This window comes from Oncorhynchus mykiss, chromosome 26 (assembly GCF_013265735.2).
Source record: "Oncorhynchus mykiss isolate Arlee chromosome 26, USDA_OmykA_1.1, whole genome shotgun sequence".
Lineage (NCBI taxonomy): Eukaryota > Metazoa > Chordata > Actinopteri > Salmoniformes > Salmonidae > Oncorhynchus > Oncorhynchus mykiss.
Window position 1 is genome coordinate 40,683,059 of NC_048590.1, and position 16,214 is coordinate 40,699,272.

Here is a 16,214-nt window from a genome sequence, read left to right on the forward strand (position 1 = left end):
TCCTGAACACATGGTGACCTGACCAGGAAAAACTCTACAGTATATTGTACTTACACTATGATGAGGTTGGCAGCTCGGGAGTTCTCCTGCAGTAGTTCATTCAGCCTGACCTGGAGGTTGGTCTGGAGGAGAGAGGACACAAAGTGGTGGTGGGCCACATGGTTGGTATGACAACCATGTAAGGCTTCAGTGAAAACACAGCTGTCTACTTCTGTTGCTACTGCATCATGGGACTGTTGGATTCTATTGTCCAGATGAATACATTACATTCTACTACAAGAAGATAGAGTTGAGCACAGTGCTTGACTTGGACTGAAAAAGGTTCCGGTACTCATTTTGGGTGCAGGGACTGTTTATATTTAGGTGCAGGAGTTCCACAATACTTTGGAGCTAATATTCTATAAGGGGAAAAGGAGCTCAAGCAATGGAACATTTGAGGTGCTGGTACTCAGCCCCGGTGAGCTGCCCAACTCAAGCACTGGTTGAGCATGTTCATTCATGTTGTACTGCAATGAGCACAGTATGTGGTTGTTAATCAGTAGAAGTTATTGGTCTCTGTGGTGAGCACTGTGCAGTGTTCTGGCTCTACAAGTCTCTATGGTGAGCAGTCACTGGTCTGTCTCTAGACTCCACCTTTTCCTCGAAGGTGTCCAGCTCGGCGTCAGAGATCTTCCAGGGGTTGTCTTTCCTCAGAGCCTCGGCCAGAGTGGTGCTCTTTGACCCCTCGTGAAGACGGAACGGCTCAATCATGTCCTCAAACATCTTCCAGCTGGGGGACGAACACAGACAGCAGTTAGCTGGGTTAATCAGGTATTATTCATTGATCCTATGACTTTATATTTTACCTGTGCATGTTATCATTCATCTTGGCACAGAATGAAATCGACTACTCTGACACCAGAGATGGAGCAGTTTGAAGCTGAGTTGTCTTTTCTTGTGTAAATACTGAATGAGACAAAGTTCTGCGTCTGTTTTATATAGTCATTAACTATCTCACTATAATAGAGCCTTTATCCATTTCCTGACTGGTGTTGCTTTCGGCTGACTGCTGATCACATCCCTGACGTGTGGTTGGTCAGCTGAGAGTGACCTCATGGCTACAGTACAGAATGTCTGGAATCTCTCCCACCACAGCATGTGAGCGACAGTGTGTGTGTGTGAGCAGTCACATCTCCCCAAGGTTGTGTGTGTGTGTGTGTGTGTGTGTGTGTGTGTGTGTGTGTGTGTGTGTGTGTGTGTGTGTGTGTGTGTGTGTGTGTGTGTGTGTGTGTGTGTGTGTGTGTGTGTGTGTGTGTGTTTATATTACCTGTTAGAGTTGGGGTTTTGGGTGATGTCGTCGATGACGTGGATGTCTGCATATTTGATCCTGAACTTCTCCAGCAGAGACTTCATCCTATAAACACAGACACACACAGAGGCACACACTGATCACCACTGCTATGAGCTGCGATATAACAGGTCTTATTTCCAAAGATGTGCTTGTTTAGCCAGTCTGTTTCTACTCTCTTGCCAACTCCTTATGGAATTGTAATGTGTGGCATGACCATGGCAGAAAAGGATTAGTGACAAGTACAAACAGATCTGGGACCAGGCTAGTGGTTGTTGATGATTAGACTGTATTATCTTCCTCTATTCATAAATTATTGAAATTGATTATACGTACTCATGCCTGTCCTGCTCGACACGTCCCGGCTGGCCAGCGATGAAGATCCTCATCTTGCAGTCTTTGAACTTCTTACGGGTTGTCAGGATGTAGGGCAGCAGTAGGGTTAGACCTGACACACAGACACACAGACAGAGATACAGGCAGAGAAAGAGAGAGCGTGAGGGAGGGAGGTAGGTAGCTATTTCAATCTATAAGCCTATTATGTGAAGATGTTGTGGTCTATAGTGAAGAGAGTGATATAGACATGCTGTGGTCTATAATGAAGAGAGTGATATAGACATTCTGTGGTCTATAATGAAGAGAGACTTAGACATGCTGTGGTCTATAATGAAGAGAGGGATATAGCCATGCTGTGGTCTATAGTGAAGAGTATGATATAGACATGCTGTGGTCTATAATGAAGAGAGTGATATAGCCATGCTGTGGTCTATAATGAAGAGAGTGATATAGACATGCTGTGGTCTATAATGAAGAGAGACTTAAAGACATGATGGGGTCTATAATGAAGAGAGTGATATAGACATGCTGTGGTCTATAATGAAGAGAGTGATATAGACATGCTGTGGTCTATAATGTTGGAGAGTGATATCGACATGTTGTGGTCTATAATGAAGAGAGTGATATACACATTCTGTGGTCTATAATGAAGAGAGTGATATAGACATGCTGTGGTCTATAATGAAGAGAGACTTATAGACATGCTGTGGTCTATAATGAAGAGAGGGATATAGCCATGCTGTGGTCTATAGTGAAGAGTATGATATAGACATGCTGTGGTCTATAATGAAGAGAGACTTATAGACATGCTGTGGTCTATAATGAAGAGTGATATAGACCTGCTGGGGTCTATAATGAAGAGTGATATAGACCTGCTGGGGTCTATAATGAAGAGTGATATAGACATGCTGGGGTCTATAATGAAGAGAGTGATATAGACATGCTGTGGTCTATAGTGAAGAGAGTGATATAGACATGCTGTGGTCTATAATGAAGAGTGATATAGACATGCTGTGGTCTATAATGAAGAGAGTGATATAGACATGCTGTGGTCTACAATGAAGAGAGTGACATAGACATGCTGTGGTCTATAATGAAGAGAGTGATATAGACATGCTGTGGTCTATAATGAAGAGTGATATAGACATGCTGTGGTCTATAAGGAAGAGAGTGATATAGACATGCTGTGGTCTATAGTGAAGAGAGTGATATAGACATGCTGTGGTCTATAGTGAAGAGAGTGATATAGACATGCTGGGGTCTATAATGAAGAGAGTGATATAGACATGTTGTGGTCTATAATGAAGAGAATGATATAGACATGCTGTGGTCTATAGTGAAGAGAGTGATATAGACATGCTGTGGTCTATAATGTTGGAGAGTGATATAGACATGCTGGGGTCTATAATGAAGAGAGTGATATAGACATGCTGTGGTCTATAATGAAGAGAGTGATATAGACATGCTGTGGTCTATAATGTGTCACCGTTGTGTGATGTGTAAAGAGAGGTCGCCTACCTCCGTCATCAAACATCCACCAGACATCGATGGTTCCTTTGCCCTGTTTCCTCTGGAACTGAGTGCTGTTGGACACCAGCCTTTCATTCACTACCACTACCTGGGGAGACTGGGGGGTCGTCACTGATGCTGGGGGAGAGAAAAGAAAAGAGAACACATTAGTAATGTGTTTAATAATACAGTAATAGGCATTTACGACCAAGTATGCTCAGTTCCTATGATCATTCATCTCTCTCTGTGCCTCTCTCTCTGTATGTCTCTTATCTCTTCCCCTCTCTTTTTCCCCAAGGTTGGTGTGTGTGTGTGTGTGTGTGTGTGTGTGTGTGTGTGTGTGTGTGTGTGTGTGTGTGAGTGTGTGAGTGTGTGAGTGAGTGAGTGAGTGAGTGAGTGAGTGAGTGAGTGATCTGGTACCTCTGGAAGTGAGGCCTTGTGTAGATAAGTTCCGTGACTTCCTGAAGATGGATTTCCCCTTATTCTCCTCAGCCAGCTCTTCTTTCTCCAGATCCTTCTGCTCCTGGGCTTCTCTCTCCATCTCCTCTGGGGGGCGGTAGAGAGACACGTTACAACAGGGTTCTACTCATCATTACATCATTAGTGTACATCGTAGCCATAGCAAAACGTTTTGCGATGGAAAACCAAAATGAAGTTTAGCTCGTCCCTCCCTGTTTCAGTCCATTTCCCCCTGGGTTGTCCCTAGTGAATACAACCCATCACATTAGACCACTGTGTCTCAAACCTCTCCTGGGTTGTCCCTAGTGAATACGACCCATCACATTAGACCACTGTGTCTCAAACCTCTCCTGGGATGTCCCTAGTGAATACGACCCATCACATTAGACCACTCTGTCTCAAACCTCTCCTGGGTTGTCCCTAGTGAATACAACCCATCACATTAGACCACTGTGTCTCAAACCTCTCCTGGGTTGTCCCTAGTGAATATGACCCATCACATTAGACCACTGTGTCTCAAACCTCTCCTGGGTTGTCCCTAGTGAATACAACCCATCACATTAGACCACTCTGTCTCAAACCTCTCCTGGGTTGTCCCTAGTGAATACGACCAATCACATTAGACCACTGTGTCTCAAACCTCTCCTGGGTTGTCCCTAGTGAATACGACCCATCACATTAGACCACTGTGTCTCAAACCTCTCCTGGGTTGTCCCTAGTGAATACAACCCATCACATTAGACCACTGTGTCTCAAACCTCTCCTGGGTTGTCCCTAGTGAATACAACCCATCACATTAGACCACTGTGTCTCAAACCTCTCCTGGGTTGTCCCTAGTGAATACAACCCATCACATTAGACCACTGTGTCTCAAACCTCTCCTGGGTTGTCCCTAGTGAATACGACCCATCACATTAGACCACTGTGTCTCAAATCTCTCCTGGGTTGTCCCAAGTGAATACGACCCATCACATTAGACCACTGTGTCTCAAACCTCTACTGGGTTGTCCCTAGTGAATATGACCCATCACATTAGACCACTGTGTCTCAAACCTCTCCTGGGTTGTCCCTAGTGAATATGACCCATCACATTAGACCACTGTGTCTCAAACCTCTCCTGGGTTGTCCCTAGTGAATATGACCCATCACATTAGACCACTGTGTCTCAAACCTCTCCTGGGTTGTCCCTAGTGAATATGACCCATCACATTAGACCACTGTGTCTCAAACCTCTCCTGGGTTGTCCCTAGTGAATTCGACCCATCACATTAGACCACTGTGTCTCAAACCTCTCCTGGGTTGTCCCTAGTGAATACGACCCATCACATTAGACCACTGTGTCTCAAACCTCTCCTGGGTTGTCGCTAGTGAATACGACCCATCACATTAGACCACTGTGTCTCAAACCTCTCCTGGGTTGTCCCTAGTGAATACGACCCATCACATTAGACCACTGTGTCTCAAACCTCTCCTGGGTTGTCGCTAGTGAATACAACCCATCACATTAGACCACTGTGTCTCAAACCTCTCCTGGGTTGTCCCTAGTGAATACGACCCATCACATTAGACCACTGTGTCTCAAACCTCTCCTGGGTTGTCCCTAGTGAATACGACCCATCACATTAGACCACTGTGTCTCAAACCTCTCCTGGGTTGTCCCTAGTGAATATGACCCATCACATTAGACCACTGTGTCTCAAACCTCTCCTGGGTTGTCCCTAGTGAATACAACCCATCACATTAGACCACTGTGTCTCAAACCTCTCCTGGGTTGTCCCTAGTGAATACGACCAATCACATTAGACCACTGTGTCTCAAACCTCTCCTGGGTTGTCGCTAGTGAATACAACCCATCACATTAGACCACTGTGTCTCAAACCTCTCCTGGGTTGTCCCTAGTGAATACAACCCATCACATTGGACCACTGTGTCTCAAACCTCTCCTGGGTTGTCCCTAGTGAATACAACCCATCACATTAGACCACTGTGTCTCAAACCTCTCCTGGGTTGTCCCTAGTGAATACGACCCATCACATTAGACCACTGTGTCTCAAACCTCTCCTGGGTTGTCCCTAGTGAATACGACCCATCACATTAGACCACTGTGTCTCAAACCTCTCCTGGGTTGTCCCTAGTGAATACAACCCATCACATTAGACCACTGTGTCTCAAACCTCTCCTGGGTTGTCCCTAGTGAATACAACCCATCACATTAGACCACTGTGTCTCAAACCTCTCCTGGGGGACCACCACAGAGTTTCAAAAATATATATAATATAATTAGAATTAATTTAACCTTTATTTAACTAGGCAAGTCAGTTAAGAACAAATTCTTATTTATAATGATGGCCTACACCGGCAAAACCCAGATAATGCTGGGCCAATTGTGCGCCGCCCTAATGGAATCCCAATCACGGCCGGTTGTGATACAGCCTGGATTTGATCCCGGGTGTCTGTAATGACGCCTCAAGCACTGAGATGCAGTGCCTTAGACCGCTGCGCCACTTGGTAGCCTACATGTTTGTTCTAACCAAGCATTTCGCTACACTCGCATTAACATCTGCTAACCATGTGTATGTGACAAATAAATTTGATTTAACCCTGCACTAACACATCCATCAACTAATCTACTAATTCTCGAGCCCTGGAGTGGTTGAATAAGGTGTGTTAGTGCTGGGCTGGAACTAAAGCCAGCAAACCCTGTATCTCTCCAGGACAGGAGTAACTACTAGATTAGTGCATCTATGACTCCTGGGGAGTGTCTCAAATTGCACTCTATTGCCTATATAGTGCACTACTTCTGACTAGGGCCCATAGCCCTGCAGTGGCTCTGTTGGTAACAGTTTATTCAGTAGATGTTATTGCTAGGAGCTGATTAGATGTGACCTTCATCTACTGCCTCTGATCTATGGACCAAAGAGCTCTCCTTATCAACTCGATCAATGTTGTCAATGTTATCAATAGTCATTGTATGATTGGGGTTGTTATATGGAAACAGCCACACAACAAACCATGAGGAGATGACTTGTGGTGTTTTTCTGACAAAGTGGGTGTACTTTAACCAGTACTATATCTATACAACAGCTCTATTTACATCACAGGCCCCGAGGCTGGAGTATTCTGACTGCTTCTGTTTTATACATTGGTGTGTGTGTGTGTGTGTGTGTGTGTGTGTGTGTGTGTGTGTGTGTGTGTGTGTGTGTGTGTGTGTGTGTGTGTGTGTGTGTGTGTGTGTGTGTGTGTGTGTGTGTGTGTGTGTGTGTGTGTGTGTGTGTGTGTGTGTGTGTGTGTGTGTGTGTGTGTGTGTGTGTGTGTGTGTGTGTGTGTGTGTATGCATGCATGCATGCATGCATGCATGCGTGTGTGTACTCACCCTGAGCCTTTATGATGTGTGAGATGTCCAGTCCCTGGTTCATCCTTAGTACCACGGTTCCGTACTCAAAGTCAAATGCATCGCTAAAAACACACACCCGGCACAGAACATACACTTTAATAACACACAGTTAGCACTTATCTTGCTTATTTTGTGTGTGTGTGTGTGTGTGTACACTGAGTATACCAAACATTAGGAACACCTTCCTAACATTGAGTTGCACCCCCCTCCCCACTTTCCCCTCAGAACAGCCTCAATTCATCGGGGCATGGACTCTGCAAGGTGTGGAAAGCGTTCCACATGGATGGTGGCCCATGTCGACTCCAATGCTTCCCACAGTTGTGTCAAGTTGTCTGGATGTCCTTTGGTTGGTGGACCATTCTTGATACACATGGGAAACTGTTGAGTGTTACAGTTTTTTTCGATTGCTAAACGACAGTGGACACAACTGGAGTCTCATGTGCAAAACTCTAACTACAGTCTGCACAGCAGCAGTTCATGTGGACCAAATACTAGTTCGTTTTTCATTGCTTGAACACAGTTTTCAAAACTCTACACACTTATCCCATGACTTTAACCACAACCTGCACAACACTGTGGATTTACAGCACTTTGTTCAAATGCTAACACACTGCTGTCAAAACTGTGAACCACACATTCAAAACGGAATAGATTTCAGCCTTGTGCCTTTCAAACACTGCTGATTGCAATTTCAGCTGAAAGGCTAAGCAGGTGTCTTGTTTTAGACTTGTTAGTGAACACACACACATATTACAGTATATATAGGTAGAGCTCAGAAAGACTCATTTTGGAAATGGAACAAGGAAGATGGGTTCGTGGAGGGAGAAGGGTGGCAGGGAGAGGGCGGATGCGTGGAGGAAGACAAAGAAGACAAAGTGCTGTTATTTCAGATGAAATAAGGGCTACACTTATAGACCATGTCGTGAACCATGGTCTCTCATTGAGAGAGGCAGGGTTGAGGGTGCAACCCAATCTGCAAAGATCCACAGTGGCATCTGTAATGCGAATTTTCCATCATGCAAACAGGTGAGAGTTACATCCTTACAGTAAATGAAAACATTACAGGAATCTATTTTGTATTGCAATTATAGAATATTTACACAGATATATATTACAGTAAGTTTGACTGTAAAATATATTATTTTATAACAGGACCCATAGGCTGCCCCCAACAGGTGGAAGAGGAAAAATATTTTCAGATGCGCAGGAAAATGCTATTGTTGACATGGTTGTTGTCAACAATGCAATAAAACTGCGGGAGATTCAAGATAGAGTGCTGGCTGATAATGATATATTTGAAAATGTTAATTCTGTCAGCACAACAACTATTGCTTGAGTCTTAAAGAAACACCAAGTTACAATGAAACAGTTATACACTGTACCGTTCGAGAGAAACAGTGAACGGGTAAAAGAGCAAAGATACCAATATGTCCAGGTAAGACGTCTGAGGTTACGTACACAGCTATACAAAATATTTACAGTAAAAAAAAACACTAGCATTTCTACAGTAAAACTGTGCACTTACTGTTTTTCAGAGAGTAATGGAGGTGGAAGCACTGGAAAGACCACATTCATTTGTATTTATCGATGAAGCTGGATTTAACCTTGCCAAAACACGGCGCAGAGGAAGGAATGTTATAGGTCAAAGGGCCACTGTGGAGGTTCCAGGCCAAAGGGGGGGAAATATCACCATGTGTGCTGCAATGGCCAATGATGGTTTGCTTCTCAACACACCACTCATTGGCCCATACAACACAGAAAGGCTTATAGCTTTCCTAGAACAGCTCTATGCTCAGCTAGTGCCAGCAGAATAGGGGGAGCCAGTAAGAAACCCCCAAGTTTTTGTCATAGTTTGCGATAACGTTGCTTTTCACCACTCTGCAGCTGTCACAGATTGGTTTGCAGCACATCACAGATTTATGGTTTTGTACCTGCCTGCATATTCACCCTTCCTCAACCCAATAGAGGAGTTTTTCTCTGCCTGGAGGTGGAAAGTGTTTGGTCACCATCCACATGACCAAATGTCTCTTTTGGAAGCCATGCGTGCCGGATGTGAGGACACGAGTCCAGAGGACTACCAGGGATGGATAAGGCACTCCAGAAGGTTCTTCCCCAGGTGCATGGCAAGAGAAAACATTAGATGTGATGTTGAAGAAAACCTGTGGTCTGATGCTAGAGAGAGGCAGGATTAGCCCCTCAATTATTTGTTCGAATTACAGTATGTACTTTTAGTTTCTACCTTTTCTTTCTCATTACTGTAATTCCGTAAATTACTACAGACTATGGAAGCAAACTGCTAATTTTCATTTACCTTAAAGAATTGTTATGTTCTAAAAAATGTAATAAATCATGTGAAAGAATGTCACTTTTCTTTGAAGAAAATATTACTTTGTATGAAGTCACTGAAATTGTTCAAACTGTAAAGATGAAAAGTTTGTATTTTCTGTATTGGTGTTTGATGCTAGTGTTTTTACTCTCAGTGTGTTCTGAGTGACAGTGTGTGTTATCTCAGTGAGGGTTGTGCATAGTGTTTGGCTGCACTGAGCGTGTTTTGAGCCATGTGTTAAGAGTTGTGTTGCTTGGAATGAGTTTTGCAGGTGATGTGAACTGTTTAGCTCAGGTGACTGTTGGTAGTGCAGACTGTATTTAGAGTTTTGCACATGTGACTCCAGTTGTGCCCACTGTCGTTTAGCAATCGAAAAAAACTGTAAAAACCCAGCAGCATTGCAGTTCTTGACACAAACCAGTGCAGCTGGCACCTACCACCATACTCTGTTTAAAGGCACGTAAAAGCACGTTCTCACCCATTCTCCCTCTGAATGCCACACATATACAATCCATGTCTCAATTGTCTCAATGCTTAAAAATCCTTCATTAACCCGTCTCCTCCTCTTCATCGTCACTGATTGAAGTGGATTTAAAAGGTGACATCAATAAGAGATCATAGCTTTCACCTGGAATCAGCTGGTCAGTATGTCATGGAAAGAGCAGGTGTTCCACTCAGTGTATGAGTGTGACTTACTGCAGTACTCCTACATAGCTCTGTACGCCGGCTGTGTCTGCTGTCCTCCAGTCCTTCTTGAAGCCCATCATCAGAATGTTGGGTTTCAGACGACCCAGACCTGATGCCTAGGACAGAGAATGACAACAGGTTATAACACACAGGCTGATCTTGAAAGACTTACACTACCTGCATTCAAGCAGACCTGGGACAAAAACATGGAAAAGACTTATAGTTTTCCTGCCTGGTACAATAAAACCAATGGAATCATCTCCAAACTGCAAACTTCACCAACCCTGCATGCTGGTCAACTTAAATCAAGGTCGCGTTTGGAAGTATTTGACATGATATGTATTTGACTCCAAGACCGCAAGACTTTCCAGCAAAAATAGTATTTTATTAATGAAAAGTACATTCCAAAACACAGAAGTTGAGAATAGCCTAGTAAACAATACTATAAAGTTCTTTCACAGCCTGATTAATTAACCTCCCTGATCTCTGAAGAGGTACACTGCCTTCGGAAATTATTCCGAACCCTCAACTTTTTCCACATTTTGTTACATTACAGCCTTATTCTAAAATTGATTAAATAAATAATGCTCCAGAGCCCTCAGGACCTCAGACTGTGGTGAAGGTTCACCTTCCAATAGGAAAAAGACCCTAAGCACACAGCCAAAACAATGCAGGAATGGCTTCGAGACAAGTCTCTGAATGTCCTTGAGTGGCCCAGCCAGAGCCCGGACTTGAACCCAATTGAACATCTCTGGAGAGATGTGAAAATAGCTGTGCAGCAACGCTCCCCATCCAACCTGACAGAGTTTGAGAGGATCTGCATAGAAGAATGGGAGAAACTCCCCTAATACAGATGTGCCAAGCTTGTAGCGTCATACCCAAGAAGACTCGATGCTGTAATCGCTGCCAAAGGTGCTTCAACAAAGTACTGAGTAAATATTACATTTACTTATCCAAATGTAATATTTCAGTTTATTTTAAATAAATTAGCAAACATTTCTAAAAACCTGTTTTGCTATGTCATTATTGGGTATTGTGTCTAGATTGACGAGGGGGAAAAATAATTTAATCCATTTTAGAATAAGGCTGTAACTTAACAAAATATAGAAATAGTCAAGGGGTCTGAATATTTTCTGAAGGCACTGTATTTGTCTGCAGGATCTCATTCACCATTGTGTTAATCACTGATGACTATAGTTCTGTTTAATCTGGCTTCTCTTTAAAGCTAGCACTCCTCTTGACCACCCACACCACGCTACACAGTCTTATCTCCGTTCCAATGTGATAAAGACAACCATAAATGGACCATAACTCTATCTTCTCCTCTTCCTACCTCATTAACTAAGACACCAGTTCTGTCTGGGCTGAGCTAGGCTGGACTGAAGGGAGGTAGAAATGCTGTGTAAAACTAGTCAAGACTGGACTACGCTGCTACGCTGCTGTACGCTGCTCAGCTCTGCTACGCTGCTGCTGCTACGCTGCTGTACGCTGCTCAGCTCTGCTACGCTGCTGCTACCATGCTACGCTGCTCTTGTTTCTTATGCTTTAGCACTCATCTCAGCTAGCATAGCCTGTTGAGGCTTACATGTGAAAATGAAGTAACTTTCATCCCAAAATGTTAGAAAACCAACCTAACCCGTCCTCTAGTCTAGTTAACTTTGAACCATGACATGGTGTTGTCATGGTAACAGTTGAATAGTCATATTATATAGAAAACAGTTTTAACCTCAAAGTAGAAGTTAAACATGATCAGGTAAAATATTGAATTTGGCGTTTACTACTATAGCCCATAAAAACGCATTGAATAACACATTTATAAATGGCAAAAAAAAAAAAAAAAAAAATCCTAAGGAATAAGGTTTTGAATTGTCTGTCCTATATCTAGGAGATATTAGAAATATTCTAATTTTTTGGACACATATTTAACTCCATGCTTCTATCCATTTGTATGGGTTACCTTCAGACGAGGGTATGGGTTACCTTCAGACGAGTCCCGTAACACATGTGGGAGTCATAGAGCAAAACTGAGAACACCATCGTGTTTGTGAGAGTCTCCCTTTTCCATAGTTTGTAGGCTCTTCGGACCCTACAGACTTTTTCATGAGAAGACCGATTTTGGGGATGTCTCATGGTCTGACAAACACCGCTGTAGCTCGGCCACCTTCCACCACAGATGTGGAAGGGTGACAGGCCTGCGGTGGATTGAGATACAGCCCATGCAGAAACTCATCTCTAGCTTAAACTGATGGATTTTGATAGGGATTTCTTAATAATGTTGCTTAGATTGATATACATGTGTCAATAGACTATTAAGGATGAACCATTAGGCTTGATATCTCCATGAATTGATTCATTGTACTCATGTAAGAGGCAATAATAAAAGTAGTATAGAAAGCCTTCCTATCAAAGTGTGTGTGTGTGTGTGTGTATCTATTATAAATGAGGAATCCATGTGTAGGTTCCTGCAGCAGTCAATAACTACCACAGAGTATGTGTATCTATTAGAGGTCCAGGTAGTAGACGTGGAGGTGTACCTGCATGAGGTTCTCAGTTCCCTGTCTGAAGGAGTCACAGGCCACTGCAGCATAGAAGGCTTTTCTCTTCTTCTTATTCAGCCACATCTGGTTCTTCTCCATTCCAGCGTTCACATCTGTCAATGTCTCTGTTCTGGGGCCCTGGGGAGAGATAGGAGGGGATATTATATTATCTCATAGCGCTGTGTGTGAAGGAGGAATTGAAGGATGAAGAACTCTTACCACAAAGACTTCACATGTGAGACAGAGTCCGTAGTTCTTAGTGAAACAATGAGCCAGGTCCAGGAGTGCCGGTCTGTTCTTAGGTGCTCCTGTCAGCACCATACACTGAGGTCTGAGGAGGGGGGATAACAGTCAGTTATCTAAATCACATTAGTCTTCTTAACATTCTACACGTTCAGGTTAGAATGCAGAGCAGTATTGTACCAGTCCCCTTCTTTTAATTTCACCTCTAACCATGAACAGAGTAGGTTTTCCTCCACTCGCCATCCAACAGCATAGTAAGATGTGTAATACCAGTGGCTTCTGTTGGCTCTTACCTGAAGTTCTTAACATGGTCCTCTACTCCGGTCAGTGACAGAGCGTTGTTGACCGCGCTGACAAACGTCACGGCCTGAGTGGACGAGCCCCAGTTCACATCTGAGGACAACAGAACACACTGATGGTAACACTGAACTTAGAGATGCTACGTATGTCATATGTAGTAGCTATGTACATCTTATGTCATCCCTATGTACTCATTCCTTTATCATAGTATTACTTTTGGCCAGCCCAGGCTTCCCATGTGGTAATGTATACTGGTTCTTTGTGTGTGACTGGTTCATATGTATTCTAATGTCAGCTTGATGCAAATCAATGTCTGTGTCTCACTTGGCTTCTTGACAGTGACGTAGACATATAGGAAGATCTCGATTGCGTAGGTGAGGAGAGCAGCCCACCAGTTGATGACAAACATCACACCACAGCAGAGCACCGCTCCAAACAGAGACAACCACATGTTGTAGTACCTGTACGCTGGCCTCCAGCCTACACAGGGGGGAGAGATCACAGGAGACAACAGTTAGAAAGTTAGAGAGAGAGAGAGAGAGTTAAAGAGAGAGAGAGCTAAAAAGAGAGAGAGAGAGAGTTAAAGAGAGAGAGAGCTAAAGAGAGAGAGAGAGAGAGAGAGAGAGAGAGAGAGCTAAAGAGAGAGAGAGAGAGAGTTAGAGAGAGAGAGAGTTAGAGAGAGAGAGAGAGAGAGTTAGAGAGAGAGAGAGTTAGAGAGAGAGAGGGAGAGAGTTAGAGAGAGAGAGTTAGAGAGAGAGAGAGTTAGAGAGAGCTAAAGAGAGAGAGAGGGAGAGAGAGAGAGAGTTAGAGAGAGTTAGAGAGAGTACCTGGTGACTTAGCGTATGAAGCGTGGAAGCAGGAGAAGTTGATGAGGGCGTACGATGCCAGGAAGAAGTTGGAGATGATGGGCGCAATGACGTTCAGATCGGCTACACACACACACACACACACACACACACAGAGAGAGAGAGAGACACACACACAAACACAGAGAGAGACACACACAACAGAGATTCATTTGAGTTGTTTGTGACATTACCAATATTAAACTAATTGGCGACTGTGGTTTATCTTAAATGTGTGTAGTGACCTCACTCACCGATGATTATGAAGGCGACAGCGATGATGAAAGTCAGAACGTAGCCTCTGATTGGCTCGTTGTTCTTGCCGTGTCCCTTGGCGAAGAACTTCAGTGCAGTGTAGATGTTGTCTTTACACAGAGCCTGAGAGGAGGAAGAGGAGGAAGAAGAGGAAGAGGGGGGCGAGAAGGTGAGGAGGAGCAGGAAGAGAAGGGTGGATGAAGAGGTGGAGGAGGAGGAAGAGAGAGAGGTAGAGGGGGGAGGAGTGGGAGTTAGCTGATTGTAACATAGTTTGACAATTGTTGTCATCTGGCTAGAAGGAACATGAAAAAGAGAGGGGCTCTGTTTCACTCATCATAGACCTTGTAGTAGTACCTGGAACCCTCAGAGCTGATGAATGAGGATCAAGTGAGCAGACAGGTGATAGACAGTAGTAGTGTGACTGACCTGGAAGACTTTGGGTGCGCTGACGAGGGAGGCGAGGGCGGAGGAGAGGGTGGCAGAGAAGGTTCCTGCTGTGATGAGAGGACCGAACCCTGACACCATGGTCATCACCTGGGGAGGAGGAGACACAGGGGCTGTTTAGTTTCACTGGACTGTGTGTGTGTGTCTGGTTATTTTGTTGTGTTGTTGTACTGAATGTGTAACTGTGTTGTTTGATTGTTGTTACATTGTTGTTGTTGTTCTTGTACCTGGAAGTTGTTCATGGAGCCAAACTTGCAGCTGCTGACATCACAGGAGGAGAAGTTCCATCCCTGCTCACAGGCAGCAGTGTTGCTACCGTTACAGAACATGTCCATCCCTGTGGCAATGGTGTCGTTGATGTTTCCTGTTGCATCACGCACCACCGTGGCAGCTGATCAATCAGAAAACAGAACAGACACAACATTTAGGGAGGGTTTCGTGTGTGCGTTCGTGTGTGTGTGCGCGCGTGCATCCTTACAGACACAGAGGGCAACTCCCAGGTATGTGACTCCAGTGATGAGGATGGCCAGCAGGGTTCCTTTAGGGAGAGCATCCTGGGGATCCTGCAGTAGAACCAGAGATAAACAGCAGAAGTGATAGCTGGAGGAAACAGTGGTTTGGGTCTATGGGATCATCATTCTCTGCTGTTTAAAGTGAAGTTGCCTGTTCACAGACACAATAAAGAGTGGAACCACTACTTCAAGGTCTAAGAGCAAGTGACGTCACCGATTGAAAGGCTATTAGCGCCCACCACCGATAACTAGCTAGCCATTTCACATCCATCACTGGCTGTTAGAAACATGGGACAATAAACACTGAGTGGATATGTCCTATCTTCTATTGGATGTTTCGTGGTCCAGGTCTTGTGCTTCTACCTCTCTTTTCACTGATCATCTCTCACTATCTCTCTGTCTCTCTCACTATCTCTCTGTCTCTCTCTCTCTCTCTCTCTCTGTCTCTGTCTCTCTCTCTCTGACTATCTCTCTCCCTCTCTCTCTCTCTCTCTCTCTCTAAGCTACCAATGACTTCACACAGGAAGAGGTTGTGCTACAGTAAAGCTACCCTAAAGAGAAATATACAGTAGTTTATAAAGCTACCCTAAAGAGAAATATACAGTAGTTTATAAAGCTACTTATAAAGCTACAAACTACTTCGTGAAAATAATCATATCTAAATCTGAAATGTCATAATATAATGTTAAAAACATGACTGCAAGAACACATCTCTCTGGAGTCGTATGTTAACAGTGAACTGAGATCTGCTGTGTGGTCAGGCAGAGGAACATAGTGGGTCATTTTTTGCCCTTCATACCTTCAGGTCTCCAGAGATGTTAGCTCCAGCCAGGATACCCGTGGCAGCAGGGAAGAAGATGGCGAACACAGAGAAGAACGTCTCTCCATCTCGGAAGTCCGGCGGTAAGTTCTCCATAAATATTTTGGCTGTGGGGGAGAAAGAGAAGAGAATAGATGTGGATGAGAAGGGTGTCTCTGTGTCAAACTGGTGATGCTGTCTCTGTGTGTCATTTGACAGAGTATAGAAAAAGACATGTTCT

At 44.0% G+C, this 16,214-nt stretch overlaps 1 protein-coding gene across 1 annotated transcript in view; it reads right to left on the reverse strand.

Moving 5' to 3' along the window:
* Positions 1-16,214, reverse strand: part of LOC110506139 (solute carrier family 12 member 1) — a 55,806-nt gene that overhangs the window by 2,638 nt on the left and 36,954 nt on the right. Inside the window, exons 8-25 of the mRNA XM_036963880.1 lie at positions 15,974-16,101; positions 15,141-15,225; positions 14,890-15,053; positions 14,645-14,752; positions 14,218-14,341; positions 13,946-14,047; positions 13,443-13,598; positions 13,112-13,211; positions 12,795-12,906; positions 12,573-12,713; positions 10,048-10,154; positions 7,005-7,087; positions 3,593-3,718; positions 3,182-3,310; positions 1,664-1,775; positions 1,307-1,393; positions 634-769; positions 55-122 (exon numbers count right to left, since the gene is read on the reverse strand). Of these exons, the coding sequence (XP_036819775.1) occupies positions 55-122; positions 634-769; positions 1,307-1,393; positions 1,664-1,775; positions 3,182-3,310; positions 3,593-3,718; positions 7,005-7,087; positions 10,048-10,154; positions 12,573-12,713; positions 12,795-12,906; positions 13,112-13,211; positions 13,443-13,598; positions 13,946-14,047; positions 14,218-14,341; positions 14,645-14,752; positions 14,890-15,053; positions 15,141-15,225; positions 15,974-16,101 (2,068 nt within the window). The remainder of the gene's footprint in view (positions 1-54; positions 123-633; positions 770-1,306; positions 1,394-1,663; positions 1,776-3,181; positions 3,311-3,592; positions 3,719-7,004; positions 7,088-10,047; positions 10,155-12,572; positions 12,714-12,794; positions 12,907-13,111; positions 13,212-13,442; positions 13,599-13,945; positions 14,048-14,217; positions 14,342-14,644; positions 14,753-14,889; positions 15,054-15,140; positions 15,226-15,973; positions 16,102-16,214) is intronic.